The sequence below is a fragment of the Medicago truncatula genome, chromosome 4 (assembly GCF_003473485.1).
Source record: "Medicago truncatula cultivar Jemalong A17 chromosome 4, MtrunA17r5.0-ANR, whole genome shotgun sequence".
Lineage (NCBI taxonomy): Eukaryota > Viridiplantae > Streptophyta > Magnoliopsida > Fabales > Fabaceae > Medicago > Medicago truncatula.
The window spans coordinates 35,589,863-35,609,215 of record NC_053045.1 but is presented as its reverse complement, the minus strand read 5'-3'; the positions used below and the strand labels follow the sequence as shown (position 1 = coordinate 35,609,215).

The following is a 19,353-nucleotide window of genomic DNA, read 5'->3' as shown; positions in this document are numbered from 1 at the left end:
TATTTTTTTTATTTAACAGGGGGATGGGTATTAGTCTTAATATTTTTTTAGGCCCGTAGCATTTGGAGGCCCGGCCTAGTTGAGCACCTTGCACTCCCTCAAGGTCGGGGAATGTTAAAACACAATAAACCAAAATCATTGTTTAGACCCATTTTTCATTGTTTTTTAATTATTCATATTCTCAGAAAAATCTAAAAAAATTTGCACTAGTTTTATTTGATTTTTAGAATTTTTTGGTGGTATTTTTATGATTTTATTTGACAGGTTTTTAGCATTTTTTACTTAATTTTTTTTTTTTTGTTTTTAAAAGCAAAACTCAAAACTACTGAAATGTGAAAGATTCTGATGGCTGATTATACATAAGAATTGTCCGGATTATAAAATCCGAAATAGTAAACATGATTCCGGATTATGAAATCTGGAAACCTCAAGGGCATTTTTGGAAAAAACACAGGGCGCGTGAGAATCCTCTAGGGTGGGGAAAGTAATACTCATATAATATTGACAAGCTAATGCTTTTTTAAGATTTTTTTTGGATGAATGAAAAAGACGACGATTCCCTACATTCGTTGGATCACACATTCACATATTTAGGACATCGATGATCATTCGATCACAATCAAACGGTCGGAAAACTTATCTTTATTTTTTATAATTCAAAAGCATTAAGGCTTGGAGAAAGAAAGAAAAAAAAGGTATACCTAATGAAAATTCATCGAACCAAAATCATGATCTGATACATATCCATTAACTAATTAATTAATATGGAAAAGCGAAAGCAAAAGCATTCCTTTCAATCAAAAAAGAGAAAGGAAGCATCATCCCTCTCCCTAGTCCCTAACCCTATTTTACACTGTTTTCTTTAGGGATTAAGTACAATACAATAATATTAACAGAAAATCAAACTAATTAATATTCCCCTAAAAAAACAAACTAATTAAAAGTAAATTAAAGAAGACAAAAAGGAAACTATGATTGATGAAGGTGGTGGTCTATGTCGAATCACATAATGGCACATGCAGTGGGGTTATCATCACTGAAAGCAGTAGTGTATCTAACTTCAGCTGAACTAGCACGAGCAAGATTTGAAACATTTGGATCATAATTTGCGTTTCTAACGTAACCAGATGGTGCTTTTTTGTCATAAACACCAGGTGCATAAGGGTGTGCAACAACATCGTATGGAACATAAGGCCATAGCTCAACCCTTTTCCCTGTACGATGAGACATGCGTGCCACCACCTTGGAAGGTTCCACGTAGCCTGTGACTGTTACTTTGCTTGCTTTGCGATCTACTTCCACTTGTGTCACTCCTTTCATCCCTTCCACTGATTTCTTCACTTTTCTTTCGCATCCTTCGCAATCCATCTTCACTTTTACCTCAACCGTCTGCATAATAATTTATAATTGTCACATACATATTGAAAATGAATTCATGCAATTGCGCGCAGTTGGATGAATTACATGGATGATTCTTGAGTCGAGATAAGATGGTTCAAATTTTAATACAATTTTTTTTCTTTCAAAAACTAAAAATCAAGCTTGCTTAATATATTCATGGTGATTGGATCACGTTGCTTTTTAGATGATCCCTCTAGAAGAGGAGTATTAGAATAATCTGCTTTTTTCTAGTTACTTCGTTCGAACAATTTATATTTTAATGAAAATGTTGATTTAAAGAAAATCAATAATATTATTTTGAAGAAGAAAAAATATGAACAAGTCGATCGGTAACTACATAGAATAGAATACGAATTAATAGAATTAAAAAGAGTTGATTAATTTTGTGTTACCTGGAATTGCTTTCGTTTCTTCTTGTATGTGGATCTTCTGTAAGAGCAGTCAAAGAGGTCTGAGATGTGATCAAGAGCACCCATATTGAAGTATACGCGTTTGATAGAAATGATAAGTGATAAACTGTTAATGTTTTGATAGTGCTGCTACTTACTTACATTCTATATTTATAGAGATGATTGAGTAAACAAAGTCTCCGACAAAGTAGTTAAGGATTCAAAATCTTACACGTCCACGTGTCATATTGTTGGTTTAAAACGGTAATTATCCAAAATAAAGTCGGTGATTATTTTTGTCTTAATGTGATGTTTTCAACGTCAAATGTCATGTGGATATAGTTGGTCAAATACTCGATAATGGGAAAGAAAGACTTTGGTATGACTAAGGATATGGTGTGGCATAGATTTTGATGTTACTACTAGATGAGGAAACCGGAAGGAAGGAAGTAAGGAACGCATGTACCTAAATTAAGTAACCAACAATTAACAACCGTATGGTGTTCCATTCCTTCTTTTTCAATTAAACTTATCCAGATTTCATCACTAATCAATCAAAAAGATATCATTAGTTTTTTTAATTATATATAAGTGGGCCTTCCTTCACATGCATGTCCTAACCACTGCTGTGTAGTAGTTTGAATTTTCAAAGTCATTAATTTATTCATATATGATAAGATTTGATCTTTCCTTTTGGTAGGTTATTGAGCTAAGGTCCATTAATTATGTGATGATTATGTTTCTTAGGCAATTGTTACCATCAGGTCTTGCACTATTGTGTATTGAATGACGATGACGATGTAGTAATTTTGTGTCTATATGATGGACGAGTGGAAGTATCAAGTATATTTCATTTTCATGTGGTTAGGGGTTCAATAATAATCACTGATTTAGGATATAAACAAGTGGAGCTCAGCTAGGAATAGGATCTAGTTTGGAAAATAAAGTATTTATTTTCATATATGCATTTAAAAAAAAAAAAATACTCGTATTCAAACCCATATTTACGTGGATAGAAACATTAATATCATCTAATTATCTACATGAGAGCTGCTAAATAGTACGGACTACTTTTCTACGAAAATTCACGGATTGCAAATTGATATCAACAAGTGCAGCTTTCCCTCTTTTTTTTAAAGAGGACAAGAATAAATTAAATAAATAAAAAACACAACAAACTTGATAGAAATGCTTCGCGAAGCAGCTTTGAAAAAAATTTCATTATATTTTACAAGCGGCTTTTAAAGGAGAACTAGAGAGTTTAGAATCAATTTCATTATGTTTTACAAGCAGCTTTGTAAAATTAAATTAAACAAAACGTGTTGGCTCGGAAGAAGCTCACTCATAGATTCCATCATCGAATTTAAGCTGGTAAAAGTTGTGTAAAGAATTAAAAGAAAATTCAAATTTCACATATTTCGTAGACACTTTACCATACTATCTATCATTTCCCTTATCTACGTATTCATATTCGTATCCGTTATCTACATCTTAACTAAAATAAATCCACATATGATTGATCAGTATAAACATCAACAGGGTATTGGATAAAAGAACAAAAATAAAAAAATTTTGTTGGAAAATGATTAAAAGTGGTCAAGTCAACTTGTAAAAAGTTTATAAATTGTTGTTTTCAATGTAAAGCTACTAATTCTGGTTACCATAACCATTGCCCCGAGGGGGCAATGGTTAGCAAGACCCTAAGAATATATACCAAGATATTCAAACATATTTGGTTGTATCAAGACGAGTGTCTTAACATTGTTAGAGACGCTTAATGCAACTCAAACAAGACCACTAAGGTGAAACTGGGGCATACCTTAATAATCTTTACATATGAGCGATAGTGTGTGTGTGTGTGTGGGGGGGGGGGGGGGTGGGTGGGTTGGGGGTGGTGGTGTATGTTTTGTTAGAGGGAGAGAATTGAGTTGTGGAAAAGTCCAACTCCTTCAAAAGACGTTTTTTCTTAAAATCTTTTTTTGGGTCAAATTCCAACAAAGAGAAACTTAGTAATGTATACTCCCTCCGTTTTTAAATATAAGTAAAATTTATTTTTTAGGTTCATTTAATGATATTTATGGTCCATATTATGAACCACATACATCATTAAATGAATAAATCTAAAAAATAAATTAACGGAGGGAGTACAATGGTTTACAACAAGAGACATCCTCAAACTTTGTGCTCTATCTATCCGTATTTTCCTTCATTGTGCATTGTCTTTCAATGTGTGGTCTATGCTTTTTAGGTGGCTCTGTGGTTTATGGTTTTAGGTGGCTTGGAAGGGCTATTATTATACCATCGAATTTATTTGGGCAAACTTGATTATCTTATGGGTGAGGCGAGAAACAAGAAACTAAAGAAGGGTTATTGACTAATTTGGCATTCCATTGTCTGAGTTATTTGGAAAACTACAAATGAAAATATTTTCAAAGTTATCACTAGAGGAAAAGATTAAAGTAACTTCATAAAAATCGAGTACTCCCTTCGGTTCTTTATACAAGAAACAAAAGACATAAAACATCAGGATCAAGGAAATACATTGAAAATAGTTATCTTCATTTAATATATTTCTACATTTAAAAAAAATTACATGAATACCCCTAAATTAATTACTCTTTATTCCACCAACTTACTTACTTTTAATATTCTCTCATAATAAATAAGGGCACAAATGAAATTTAGCTTCAAACATACTTGAAACTTGGTCAATATTTCTTATAAAAAGGATCAAAAAAATTTCCACTTTTGTTTCTAATAAAAAGGACCGGAGGGAGTATTTGTTAGCTAAAGGCATATACATGGTTATACTATGAATGGTGGAGTTGGGATCGGGAGACTGAGAGTCTGTTTGATTCAGTTTTCAAAAACAATTTTTTTGTTTTTAAAAACATAGAATAAAAAAACTTGTTTGATTGACATGTTTCTAAAAACTGTTTTAGAAAACTATTTTCATTTTAATGGTTTTTAAAATTGAAAAAGCAAAACTGCTAAAAGATGTTTCCGATTTCTGTTTTCAATTTTGCATTCTTTGGAGAAAAGGGAAAACACGGAGAAAAGTAACAATTTTCATTAATGGCAGTATTGTAATTTTGACAATGCATGATAGAATACAATATAATTGAAAAAATTGCTTTGCTAAAGTAAAAAAGTTGAACAGTGTGATATGGCTTTGTAAATTGTAATGTACCAGCTTAATATTCTTTTTTATTTTTTACTTTAATTTTTTTTTTTGTCAAGTAGCCTAACTCACACAATTTAATTGTGGAGAAGTAGAGTGTCCAGGGTTCGAACCCTGACCTCTAAATATAATATGCAATATCTATACCAACTGAGTTAAGCTTACGAGAATACGTTAATTTTCTTTCTATATTATATATATTATGCTAAAAAGTGTCAACGTAATAATTTGAATCACTGGGATTGCATATTATTGTCGTAATTTATTTTTATTGTAATTTTTTCGACTGTTCTTTTAGTTAATAATTTTTTGGGTTAATAGTGTTTTACCCCCTGTAATATAGGTCGTTTTCGTTTTTCCCTATAATTTTTTTTTTTTGAATTTCATCCTTGTAATTTGAAGATTTTTTGCTTTTGGACCTTCATGAAAATTTCACTCCCTGTAATTTGACCAAATTTCGGTTTATTCCGTTGTAATTTGAGCAAATTTCGGTTTACCCCCGTTAATTTGAGCGAATTTCGGTTTAACCCATGCCAAATTTTCGATTTTGTACTGTCAAAATTCATTAAGGTCCAAATTAGTCCATGAATTATGCGAAATATCAATTTAATCCCTGAATTTGTTAAATGTCAATCAAGTTAGTACTTCTGTTCAAACGGAGCGTTAACGGGGCTGACGTGACCGTTAGCCTCTCACATGTTAGACGTCACGTAGGCAAGGACTAATTTGGCCGATAATAACAAACATTTCGAAGGACTAAATTGATTGATTTGCATAATTTTTTTGGTTTCTTCCCAAACTGCTCTCTTCTTCCCCAACGGCTCTTTCTTCCCCAATTGTATAAAATTGGAACCCTAATTACACAATCTACAATCTACACTCTAAAATCATTTAAATTTCCTCCAATAATAAGTGGTCCAATTCTTCCCCAATTCAAAAAACTTCAAACCCTAATTTTTTCGTATTGAATCTTAAAACCAAAATCCTCAAAATTTCTTGAAGCAAAACTATTGAAATAAAATCCAAAATGATGGGGGGTGGGAATATGGCAAAAAACTGTTATGAAAGTCGAGCTTCATCTTCAAGCTCCAAGTTTAATGGTGATCAAAAGAGGTTGAAGATAATTCAGAAATGTAACCTTTCTGTAATAATATTTCCATCAAATTAGTCTCTGAATTATTTTTCTATCTATCAAATAGATTCATACGTTATATTAAAAACGCATCAAATAAGTTCCTGAATTGTTTAATCAGATATCAAATTGATCATTGAAGCATATATGTACAAAATGGAGTAAAAAAATCCAGAACACACAAATTGGAAATGAAATATTACTTAGGCAAAAGTCATAGGTCGTAAGTCATACGTTTGAGACATTACATATGCAAAAGAAACCCAATTATGAGACATTAACAAGTCATGAGTCTTAAATAAAAATAAGCAAAAGGAAATCTAACTATGGGGCATAATTCAAATAAGCCTAAATATTACAAATCCAAAATCATATTTTAAACTTCATGAAGCTTCACTTCTTTGGAAATCCGGAGGTTGTATAAACTCCATGAATTGAGGTTGATTCGAATCGGGGGACCATAGGTTGAATATGGAACTCTAATTATGCCAGGAGGAGTTGGATGACCTGGTACAGGACCCCTCATTGGTGTTTGCTTAGGCCTATTAGCTGAAAAAAATCATTCTTCTAAGGCCATACCTCCTTGGTGCAACACCCTGAAATTGCAAATTCAATCAAATTAGTCCTTAGACTATGACATAATCAATCATATAAGTCTTTCAATTAATTAAATAATTGTCAAATCGATCCTTAAAATGTAAGTGTTATACCTGTCCAGCATTTGCAACAACATTTCCTGCACTTTTTGTATTTCCAGGCACAATATTTTTAAGTCTTAACTCAAAACCCTAAAAGGAATAATCAAAACAATTGTTTAAAAAACGCAACAAATACAAACAAAGAACAAGGAAAGCATCAAGGATCACATAAATGTGGTAAACAAAATGATCAAAACTTAAAACGAAAATACAAAAAAACGGACAAAAACAGGGTGAATACGAACACATAAACTTGACAAACAACAGGAAAGACGTTACCTTTTTGAAACAACCGAACACAGAAACTTCAAAAACGTCAGAATCATCGGAGATGATGATGATTTTGGAGGGGTGAGAATGGATAAAGTTTTAGTGGGAAGGAGAAGGGTCAATGACGTTTTTTATTTTTCTGACTGAAATCTGAAGAAGGAGGTATGGGTAATGCAGGGGCAAAATGGGAAAGCAAAAGAAAAAAAATAAACTGAATTCAAATTCAATCAAATTAGTCCTTGAACACGTGGCTTCCTTCTTGCCACACGTACAAGACAACAAAGCATGCATGGCGACAGATCAACATGGCTAACAGAGCACTTTGACGGAATGACCTTTTTGATGGACGTCTGACAAATTCAGGGACTAAGTTGATATTTCGCATAATTGAAAGATGAATTTGACCAACCCGTAAAAATTCAAGGGCGAAGTTGACCGTTCACTCTTATATCTTTCTCAACATAAAACGTTTTCTACTTTAATTTAATATTTGATTCAATTTGGATTATCTTGGTTTTGTTTATTTGAGCTTTATCTGGTCCTCTTTTATTCCAATTTATTTTTTAATTAACCATAAAAAAAATGAGGAGTGCTTTTTTTTGTAAGGGAATAATGACTCGTACTTAACGATTAAAAAACCTTGAGATATATTCCTAGTGTTCAAATAGGCAAAATAATAATACAATGAGGGAAGAAATGAATTAATTATTTTTATGATAAAAGAGATTAAGATGAGATTCTAAATCTAATCAGAAGAGCAATCGAGTTCCTTTTCTTTTCCTTTTGAAGAATAAATCGCTTTCCCCTTCCCTTCCAATCTCTAACAACATTCGGAGCTGCGCTGAACTCCAACTCCACTCGCCGCAAAAAGCTGCCGGAGTTCCCAAGGCCGCCACTAACCGTAAGAAAGTCCGTCCATTTTTTTTAATAATCATTGGATTCGATTTGTTATTGATAACATAGGATTATTCAATTTAACCTTTTTTTTTTTTTTTTTTTTTTTTGCATCATGTTCTTAATTATTATCAAATAAAGTTCATTAATGGGTTGTGCCTATTTCATTTCTAATGTTTATGCTCCGGATACCAAACACGACATTGACCCGTTGAAAATTTTGATAAAAGGATATAATTCAATCTAATCACATGTGTCGGTGTCGTGTCAGTGTTCGACGTCTTCGATCAGAAGTGTCGATGCTACTAGTGTTATGTTGTTGTGGTTATATACTTATATGTGCATGAAATGAGATGGGAGTGAGGACTTTGGATTTCTCACTGGAAACTATTTGTGCAGGTGTATATTTGATTGACAATTTTATATACCTTATAGTCAAGTTTTAGGGTATAAGAAGCTTCAATGGCCAAGAAACCGGTGCCAAGGTCCAGTAAATTATCCGTCTACCTGTACATTCCTAATATCATTGGTGGGTATTTCATTATTATACTCTCATGTTTACTTCTTTGTAGAAAAAATTGTCTATTAATTCCATAGGGTCCGTTTGGATTGGCTTATTTGAGTTTGTCTCCTGTCATGAGACTCCTTGAGAAAATTTATGGAAACAACCTATGACATGCTCATAAGCTCTCCAGGATAACTTATGAAAACAACTTCTTATAGCTTATATTAAAATAGTTTGACTTTATTTTATCTTTTGTTATACAAATATCTTATATGGTAAATGATTATGCTATTAGTGTTTTATTAACCTGTTTATCCGAACAAGACCTTAGTATTGATAGATATATTGGGATAAGATAGACCGAGTAATACATAATTTTATCCAGGCCATTTTGGGACTGTTTAGTGGATCATACCATGTGTTTTTGACAAGGATTATGCCATGTGTTAGCAACTAGTTTTGTAAACAAAAGATGTTTATTGTTGTAAGCAGTGTAATCCTGTTGTTTTTTGTTCGATTGTTCAAGAGATTTATCATGTTCTTGCTCATAGTGTTCCAAGAATACACTGTCTTAACTTTTGACCGTCCATGATGGTGCAGGATACATCCGGGTTCTTTTGAACTGTCTTGCCTTCTCTTTATGTTTAAGAAACAAAATCGTTTTCCCTATTCTCTACTTTTTCAGGTGGGATACACTTTAATGGATTTTTTTTTTCCTTCTATTGAACTATTACTTCTTTAATATATACGGGGTCCGTGTATAATTTGGCTGAATTTGTGTTGCTAGCTTTGTATGCGATGCTGTGGATGGCTGGTGTGCTCGAAGATTCAACCAAGGTATAATTTTTTGATGCCAGACCACTAATAATTTTCTGTTGATAATTGTAAATAATTTCAATAGTTGACTAAGTAAAATCTTTACACAATCTATGAATGTCCACTATGATCCGATTGCATCCACATTCATCACACTAACATTCTTGAGCAAAAGTTGGTCAATAATTAAGGGATGACTAGATTTTCTGACTCCTTGTGGTTTAGAGTGTTCTGAATGTGATCCTGTATTAAATATCTTTACTCTCAGATGCCTTCTGTTTTGTGAAGGCAGATTAAATTGATTTTTGAAACTCTTCCTGATTATTGAATGTTTCAAAATCATTTGGATCTTAACACTTGAAAATCTGTTTGAAACTGAGGGAAAATTACTGATGGAGTTCGCTTAGATCTTTGTATGAGAAGCATATACAATTTATATCTGTGATCATATATACATTTTCCATTCTTGAGTGCCAGCTGCCATGTTTTGCTAACTGAGTGAACATTACAGATGGAATTCATTTAAATCTTTGTATGTGAAGCATTTACAATTTAAATCTGTGATCAGATTTACCTTTTCCATTCTTGAGTGCCAGCTGCCATGTTTTTCTCCCATGACGGCATTCTATTGATTGTTTGAATTTTACATTTTTTTATGAAACATTGCTTAGGGTGGACTTTAGTGAGTATTAAATAAAAATAAACAAAATAAATGGTAGGAAGGATGGTAGGAAGGCTTGTATGCTAATAAAGGTTGGCTTCAATGGTATAATTAAATATCAACATAAAGGTCCTCAGCTCAAATCATGCTGCTGGTATTTTATTAGTTTTTTATGTTTAAGCACCATTATAAGGCAAACCTATAGTTATAGCATATCCTTACTGTGCAATTTGGAAAGTTCCTGTCTCTGTGTACTTATTATTTTTTATTTTTGAAATGTAGTTATTCCACACACTAAACCAATATATTAATCAAGCATCTATAGCTCCACGGCGCCAGTTATTCCATATAATTAACCGATATATTAATCAAGCATTTATAGCTCCACGACGCCACAATGGTTTATCGCATCATGCTGTTTTTTAATAAGCCGCTATACAATGTTGCATTTTTCATTACTTATTGTTATGTTATTTTTTTGATTCAGTGTCAACATTTGGAGCTGTGCTGGATATGGTAACAGACAGGTTATTCTCGTTCTTGTTCCCTTCTCACTCTCAGTAATAGTACACATGCTAGCCAAAGAAATATGTTGAATACTGATTGAAATTCTGTGTATTGTTTGATTCCTGTGTGCTTTGAATTAATGTAGTTTTCTTAATTACAGGATTAGCACTGCTTGTCTTCTTGTAGTTCTATCCCAATTATACAAGTAAGATATATCTCCTTTCGAGCTGATCCTCAGTCGCTATGATTTTAAGCCTGTACACCTGACTTTTGGGCTGAATTTGTGTGCAGGCCTGGCTTGATCTTCTTGTCATTGCTCGCCTTAGACATTGGCAGCCACTGGTTTCAAATGTACAGGTATTGTAAGTTAACTGTTCTTTTTCTCCCCTAACTCAAATCTGTATGATTCTTCAGTTACTGGATTCGATCTTGATGAATTTATTGAGTTGGTTTTTTACTTTAAATGCAGCACTTTCCTGGCTGGCAAAGCCAGTCATAAGGATGTAAAAGACAGCACCAACTGGCTTTTCAGGGCTTATTATGGAAATAGGATGTTTATGGCTTACTGTTGTGTCTCATGTGAGGTAATTGTTATGCTGTCATCTTAATATTTTGTTTAAAAACCTTTGTTAATATTGTTTTTCTTAGTTTCTTATCCTTTATGTTCTACAGGTTCTTTACTTAATCTTGTTTTATCTTGCGGAGAACCAAACAGAGACATTGGTGGATGTTAGTATTTTCTCTGTGCTTCTGATGCTTTTTAGATTGCGCCCTCTTGTTTGTTATAGATTAGAATAAAAGTGATTTTGCTATAAATAATTAAACGATTATTTTTTAATTTTTTTTTCCTTTCAAAAAGCATAAACTATCGTGTTTGTTTCAAAATGATTATTAACGTTGCTTTGGCACCTAAAAAATTATTTGATTTTGTACTACTCTCTCTTCTATTATAAATGACTTCTTCAAAAGCTATTCAAAATAGCTTTTCATTTTCAACATGAAAATCATTTTTTAACGAAATGTTTTTCAAAAAAGCTTACACATTAACATAACTGAAGTGTCAAAAATGTTTTTTTATTTTTTTTATTTTTTTATAATCTTAAACAAATGGGCCCATTATCCATGATATTTAGAGGGTTTCTTCCGATCATCTTAGTTCTTAATTGTTTCTATTTTCAGGTTTTATCAAGTAATTTACAAAAGATAACCTTAATCTCTTTCCTAATCGGCACAAGTTTATTTGGATGGGCAACCAAGCAAATTATAAATGTTATTCAGGTTCGTACAAGGTGTATTTATTTTGCATATTTTAGATGATGAGATGCTGTGTTTATTTAGTTTTTGATCACCCTATCCTATAATGAGAAAAAGAAAATCTGAATCCCAAGAAAACATGGTAGTACTAAATTGTTCGTATTTTTTTAATATGGAATATCATCCTGTTAAGTGAAGAGGGAAGTCTTGGTCCAATGATTGTAGTTGCTTCCATGTGACTGGAGCTCTGGTTGAGTCAAAAGAATGATACCGGACTGTCTACAATAGGCTCGAGTTTGGCTTTCCTAGTTCCCTCTTGAGAGCGAATAGCACCATGTTGTCATTTATTCATTCAACAACTTTTCCTCTGCTTCTGCTATTCTCCATAAGACAATGAAGAAAAATAAGAATGCAAAGCAGACCTACTGAACCCCAACCAGACCTTATTATCTTCATATTATGACTTCAATAATTGACGTCAAGGTTTTTTTTGGGAGTTAGGAAGGGAAGAGAGGGGAGAAAACGGTAGAGGCCTGAGTATGAGGGATAAGGGAAAAGGGGCTATTATGTAATACAGAGTGTGTTGAGGTTATATGGTAGTTAAAGAGTGGGCTAGGATGCTTAGTTGGTAAGGTGGGTGAATGGCAGTGGGTATGCAAGATTATGCTAGGAACCATTGTGGTTAGACAAGGAAAGAGTGTTATCTTTCTTTCAGGCGTTTAGCTCTAGGGTAGTTTGGAATCATTTCCTTTCTACAATTTATCTTTCACTTTGCTATTGTAAGAGCTTTTGCTCAAGTTCTAGTTAATTTATCTTTCATAGACTATATTTCCGAGCTCCATCAGAAGAGGATGAGAGTAAAATCTCTCGCCTTGTTTGGGAGTGTATTTGGAGGGGAAGGGAAGACTTATGATGTAATATTTTCTTTGTTTTGAGAGTATATATTATAAAAAGAGGAAGATAATTTGGAGCCATTTGGAGAATTCTCCATTGTTCTCATCCAAAGTCCTTTCCCAATTTATTTCTAGTTCTTCCGTATTTGGGGGGTTTGACGTTTGAGTCCTATGAAGAAAAATAAATCCCCCTATGCAAGGTGAGAGACTATCCTCTCTTCCCCTTCTTAACTCCCAAACAAAGTTGTAAGGTTTCATTCTTAACATTTTAGCCATATAACAAAAGTTTGGGAATAAGAATTGATTGTTCATTATTTATTTAGCTACACCTACTAGGTGTTTATCGAATCCTTTTGAATTTATTTGTTCATTGGCTTAAGTCCTGCATTTTAATCTTCCACACAACCCATATGATTTCAGATGAAGACAGCAGCAGACATGTGTGTGCTTTATGATATCGACAAAAAACACAAGCACTGATGTTTATTCTATGTCCACGAAGTCCTTGCCTTTGCCTTCTAGTACCAAGCTAAATGTTAAATATTAGTATCCTAGATGGCAATTGAGCTTGAATTGTTCAGTTTTCCATTGTTTGTAATCAAAGAAATAGTGAAAGGGAACGATGCTGAATTAGAAAATCCAGCCGTGCATGTAGCCAACAATTCAATAGCACAAGGTTTGTTGCCTTTTGTGTTCATTATTCATCACACTACAACATATTTGTTCAGTTATGAATTCCTAATCAATTGAAGTCTGTCAATATTATCTGCACCAGGGGAAATGTCACACCAATTATGACTTGTGATTATTTTGTTTTGGGGTTTGGAATATACTGAATAAGCGCGTATATTTTACACACAGCGAATGTTATTGCAATTTCCTGTTGCAGGGTGAGACCTGGCTTGCAGGATTTAGTAAAACAACTGAATTTTCATGTATTGTATGGTATATATAACTCTTGCGAGATTCTAGGGTTGGTTTTGTGAGATAAAAAAACAGATTCTAGTAACGGCAAGTATTTTGTGTGTTTGAATATTGTTTAAGAAAGTTATTTTAAATTTTTTAACAATGATTTTGAAGTGTGGTAATCATATATTTGGATGTTCACACTAAAAAAATTCGGTGTAAAATGTAAAGGATAAAACTGAGTAACATTTATACTATCTCTTGCCTTTGGCACAAGAAATAAAATTGTGTTAATATAAGAAATATAGATTGTTCAACAATATTGACATTTCAATTCTTTTTACATATTCATTGTGAAAAGTACATGCTTAATTTCCATGCAATATCCGGGTACTTTTGGAATAAAATTCAAATCTATGTTATCATTAATTAAAAGTTAAAACTAACTAATTTTGATTTGGTCTTATTTTTTTCTTTCTGCCGACAGTATGACTTGTGAAACCAAACACATGTAAGGCGTGGTTTGACAAATGTCGTAGGTTGTAATATTCATTTTGCTTAAGGACTATATATTGGAGCAAATGTATATTGTTACTATTTCTTTTGGGAACAGGAGGGTTAAGATAAACAAGATTAATAAGAGAACTAGCTTATTATTTACTTCCCTAGTTTTTAGTTTATCTTGGGAACCATGAAGCTCTTTAAAAATTAAACTTATTCTTTTTGAAGGCATAAGGCTATTTGTTTATTCACTCTCCCAATGGCGTGGATGTCGTCCGTTGGGATGTTTTGGAATCAATGTAGGTTTATGAAATTGGGAAGAGACAAGCTACATAATAAACAAGACTTCATCACAATGGACTCATGTGGGGTTTGAGATATGCTTTGGAACAGTTTCTTGGGGATAGAATGATGCATTGCATATAAGGACACGAGAAAAAAGTGGAACTGCAGTATTTGAGTTCCAAGACAAACATGCATAAACAGAATATTGCAATAGCCATTTTTTTTTTTAATAAGAATATTGCAATATATCGATTGAAATCTTAATAATATCAATATGACAGCTACATAGATCTAAAGTGAAGAATAATCAAACCTACCAGAGTCATATACATTAAACAGCAAACTCAATTAATTAATACCATAGGAATCAACATCACATATTGCATGAATTATAAACTTTCTCCAAACAATAAAATTTCTCTCTTAACTTAACCGTCCTACTATTTCTTAACACAAATGATCATCATAAAAATTCCCGGCTGGCTAAAGTGTGAAATCAATACAAACTAAACCCAAAAAACTGGCTAATGATGATGGCAAACCCAAGGGCTATCGCTATAAGAGAAGAAGCCCAAGTGAGTTTCTCGGTTATTCTAGGCACTCTATCCTTTAGTGCTTGGCTACATGATCCTATAAATACTGTATAGCTCCCCATTGCAACTACAGTTCCAACTAAGAACATGATGAGAAATGCAGCACCGGATACACGAGAAGGCAAAGCAAGAGCAGGCAACACCATCATCAACGCATCTGGTTGCAGTCCATGAACTATTCCAGTGGCAAAAGTAGCAAAACCAATCTTCTTCTTTCCAGCTACAGGATTATCGAGTGATTCATAGGCGCCGACGCTGCTTTCACCGTTTTCTAAGGCAACAATTGGGGCAGAAACTTCTGAAGCTTCCTTAATTCCCATAGCACCAATTACTAGCAAGGTAAGACCTACTACTCTTGTGCCCCAAGTTCGGATAATTTCAATGTGAAGTCGATCTTTTAGGAGCAAAAATATTAAGCCAAAGATTAACTGACCAGCATCATGGCCACAACCCCAAAGGGCTCCAACGAGAGCGCTCTCTGTTCGAGTACGGCCAATTGACAATGGAGCCAAAGCTGCAAGGTGGTCAGGCCCTGATAATGTGTGCAAGCAACCAGCAAAGAAACCAGTCCAAGCACTACTTAGGAGCTCGGTACGGATAAGTTTTCCCCCAACTGCAGTTGTGGCAGGACCACTGGTCTTGGCAGCATTTGCAAATGTTGCAAAAGCTGCTGGTGCAAAAACTGGTTGAATTAAGAGCACAACAAGAGCAGAGAGTATTACAAATGTCTGAACTGTTAATCCCTGAGGAAAAAAAAAAAGTACCAAGGATGACCTTATAAGCTTTATTGGAAAGTCTAAACATCTAACAGAAAATTAATTTGTACATTGGATCTATATAATGTAAACCCTTGTAACTTTCGGCCAAAAAAAAATCTTAAAACAAAAATTATGATGAATACAACAGCAGCAGCATCACTTGACAATAATAATCACAATAAACAACTATCACCCTAATCGAATAAACAACTAAATTAAAAGCTTATCATATACATGCTTATGAATAATTTATTTCTACAACAAAAGATAGAATAAATTTACACTCTTCGTATAAGCTACAAGCTATTTTATAAACTACTGTGGAGAGCTTACGGAAATAAGCTGAAATGTGAAAACAACTTATGGACATGCCATGCGTTGTTTTCATAAGCTCTTCAAAACAACCTCACAACTGCTTATGCCAATAGTTAACTCAAATAAGCAAGCCAAACAGGCCTTGTGTCACAATCACCCACTTCAACAAAGTAACCTTCAAGTGAAACTTTACATGTATTGATATCAATTAAGTTATAAACAAGTCCACAAGTTAATAATCCAAATTTAATCAGAAAAAACTTGGGATTAAAAATCTAAACTTTGATTATGGTTTTAGACCAGCAACAATCCAAAAACAAGAAACCACATCACTAAAAAGGAGCAATAATAGATCCAAAAATGAAAACTAACTTTAACTGCTTCAAAAGTTAAATAAAAAGAGTAAAGGAATCAGCCATATTCACATAATAAATTCTTAATCAGCATTATATTAATAACTACAAAGATTGTTCCCTAATACCAATGACAAGATAAGATTCTTATAATTCAAAAAAGCACAATTATATTCCTCATACAATGGAACAAAATCAACTTTAAAATAAAACAAAACAGAATGAAAACGACAATGAAACTCTATGTAAAAAACAAAAAAGCACACACCTTTGGTTTTTTGAAATCAGTGGCATTGATCTTATTGACAGGTTGAGATTCAATTATAGGGTTATCAGAATTGGCAACATGAGAAAGTGAATTGTTTGGTTTGACGAAAAGGGGCGTTGCAGACAAAAATGGAGATGGGTTTTCATTGTTACGAGAAATTGAAGCGACCCACTTGAAGGAAGAACGATTTGAAGGGAAAAAATTGAATCTTGCAGAATTAAAACGAGGTTTAAGAGGAAGGAAAGTGAAGGGTTTGAGGTTGGTGTTGAGAGAAGAAGAAGAAGAAGATAGAAGCCTATCCATGGCTTCTATTGTTGTTGTTGTTGATAGAGTTTGAGGAATGAAATGAAAGTGTCAAAGAAAGAACAACACAAGAACGTAAAGGGTAAAGTGTGTGTTGTGTCTGGTTTCTATTCACACCTCTTCACTGTTAAACTATAGCTACTTCTACCTAATTCCTTTGAATAGAGTAATGCATGCTAGCACGAAGTGTATTTGTTTTTTGCATAAAAAAATAGTAAATTATCATTCTTGTCACATGTAATAGCCACGTCACTTACAAAAAAAAATCTAACTTCAAAAAAACAAATCGTCACACAAATAAATCAGGAATTAGTCCCTAAATATATTTTGTCAACAAAATGTGATGACATGATGTTCACATCGTAAGCTACAAAGCTTTGAACGACTTGGCATTCAATAATTTGTGCGAGGGACAAGTAAATTCTTCCATGGTTTTGTTAGGGAACTTGTTAAAGACTAAAATATAAAAACAATTGATAACTTTTGTATATAAATAGTTATTTTATATTTTAACATGTTGAATGCATAAATCTCAAGATAATATTTCTCATTCTTCAATTGTTTACACTATTTTCATTTTTTTTTTACTAGGTTAAATACAAACATAAATGTATCAATAAAAATTTGGAAATTAGGTAAGAATGTGTAGTGTTATAATAACATGAGCGACATTGTAGTTTTACCTCTTAATAAACTCTACATGAAAATTCCTATAAAAGGTATTAAAAAGACACTAACAACTATTAATGATAGTAACAAACTCAGAATCATCTTGTTTGCTATCGTGAAATGAATCAACCTCTAGCTTAAAATCTAGTTTAAAATGAACTGTACTCAAATGTAAACCTTTCATCCACAATAAAGTTGATAACAAGCTAAAAGTTTCACTTACATCCACTTCACTTAAAAGGGGTGATCCATTGTTTGTGTTCCTCTAGTCTCTGTTATCCCTCTTTTTTTATTTCCCCTACTTTTGTCCTCTACATTTTAATGTAATGGACATGTATCCATTACGTCGTATCTTGCAATTACATTTTGGTTCTTACTCATTTAAGACATCAAGTTTCCTCCATCAATACACAATGCAAGAAGTCGATCACCCATAAATGGGTGAGCATGCCTAATCAACAGTTAAGTAATTTATTATCTGATTATGTCCTCTTTCTCCTTAAATGAGACCTTTTTTAAGACCATCTTCGATGTATGTTAGAATATAGAATACACCATTTATATGTTCTTAGTAAGAATAATTTAAGAATCGGTTTACCACATTAATTGCAAAGAAAATGTTAGAACAAATGACTGTTAGATAGTTATTTGTTTTAACCAATCTCATATATCTCCCTGAATCTGATAGGAGCTCACCCTAATTAGTTAGGAGTTTGACTTTTGGTGCTATATAAGTATCAACTAGCTTGACACTTATATACTTTTTTCTTTAAAAATATCCATAACATATTTGCTTTGTAAAATTAAAAGAATATCTTTAGATTGGGCTAACTGAATACCCAAAAAGTAATAGAGAATACTAAAATCTTTAGTTTGATTATAAAGATTTTGTTTCAACTGGAGCATTCTCTGGTGATCGATACCAATTATGACAATGTCATGTAGATAAACAATAATATAAATGCATCCCTCAACTAAGCAAAAAAAAAAAAAAAAAAACAAACAAAATGACCGGGTTGACATGAATCATACCAAACAATTGTACTAGTGTGATGAATATGTCAAACCAAGCTCGAGGAAAACGTTTAATTAAGATCGGAAAAAAACATGTCTATCCAACAAACCATGATATTATTAAAATAGAGATCTTTGACAACAATTATTTTTTGAATGTATAAATCTTTGAACCAAAAACCTACAATTCTAATAATAAACCAAAATCCCCCACATGATTAGTTACAAACACTTTTTGACAAGCATTTGCAACAATAGAATATGGGAACCAAAAACCTATTAATAGATAAGAACACATTCCAACCACTTCCCAAAAAAAAAAAAATGCAAACTTTTATCATATTTGAACCGGTACCTAACCCTAACATTGAAGTTAAAAAAATTGAGATAAGTAAAAAAACCTCAAACAACATGAAACATGTAATTATCACTATAAATTAAAACGAAAAACTTAAAGGACCTTTAGATGCATTTGATCTTAACTTATAACATTTTTTAATAAGTTATATCAAGTACAATTTAATCTTATAACGTATCATTTTTGTCACGCTATCTTAATTGAAAAATTTAAATATTACTAAAATATTACAAAATAAATGTGCTAAACAATATATATTTTTTAATATATATTATTCAGCAATTAATTTGATATTTTATGACAAAAATAGAAGTAATAATTTGATCTATCCACTACATGATTAACGGTATTTTCTAAGAGAAGCAAGTTGGAGTGAATCTGTGGTGGCTCGCAGATTAACGGAAAATCAAAAACGCGCCACGTCATCTA

At 32.7% G+C, this 19,353-nt stretch overlaps 3 protein-coding genes across 5 annotated transcripts; 1 reads left to right on the top strand and 2 right to left on the bottom strand.

Annotated features, from left to right (window-relative positions):
* Nucleotides 1-711: 711 nt before the first annotated feature.
* LOC11444908 (heavy metal-associated isoprenylated plant protein 26) lies at nt 712-1,951 on the bottom strand. Its single transcript, XM_003607126.4, has 2 exons — nt 1,794-1,951; nt 712-1,389 (listed from the first exon to the last, which is right to left on the bottom strand). Exons 1-2 carry the CDS (start codon nt 1,875-1,877, stop codon nt 1,003-1,005), a joined length of 471 nt encoding a protein of 156 aa, XP_003607174.1. The 5' UTR covers nt 1,878-1,951; the 3' UTR covers nt 712-1,002.
* Nucleotides 1,952-7,698: 5,747 nt separating this feature from the next.
* Nucleotides 7,699-13,336, top strand: LOC11444907 (probable CDP-diacylglycerol--inositol 3-phosphatidyltransferase 2). Of its 3 annotated transcripts, none has more exons than XM_024782153.2 (11): nt 7,699-7,972; nt 8,365-8,494; nt 9,071-9,155; nt 9,258-9,307; nt 10,435-10,474; nt 10,615-10,659; nt 10,746-10,811; nt 10,924-11,038; nt 11,127-11,183; nt 11,634-11,732; nt 13,022-13,336. In XM_024782153.2, the coding sequence occupies exons 2-11, from the start codon at nt 8,428-8,430 to the stop codon at nt 13,079-13,081; spliced, it is 684 nt and encodes a 227-aa protein (XP_024637921.1). In that variant the 5' UTR covers nt 7,699-7,972; nt 8,365-8,427; the 3' UTR covers nt 13,082-13,336. The 3 variants fall into 3 exon arrangements, with proteins under 3 accessions (XP_024637921.1, XP_003607172.1, XP_039688483.1); XM_003607124.3 differs by having other exon boundaries at nt 7,731-7,980; XM_039832549.1 differs by having other exon boundaries at nt 7,731-7,980; nt 8,401-8,494; nt 13,022-13,332.
* Nucleotides 13,337-14,599: 1,263 nt separating this feature from the next.
* LOC11445416 (uncharacterized) lies at nt 14,600-17,044 on the bottom strand. The gene is made up of 2 exons (XM_003607123.4): nt 16,581-17,044; nt 14,600-15,629 (listed from the first exon to the last, which is right to left on the bottom strand). Exons 1-2 carry the CDS (start codon nt 16,881-16,883, stop codon nt 14,790-14,792), a joined length of 1,143 nt encoding a protein of 380 aa, XP_003607171.1. The 5' UTR covers nt 16,884-17,044; the 3' UTR covers nt 14,600-14,789.
* Nucleotides 17,045-19,353: the final 2,309 nt, after the last annotated feature.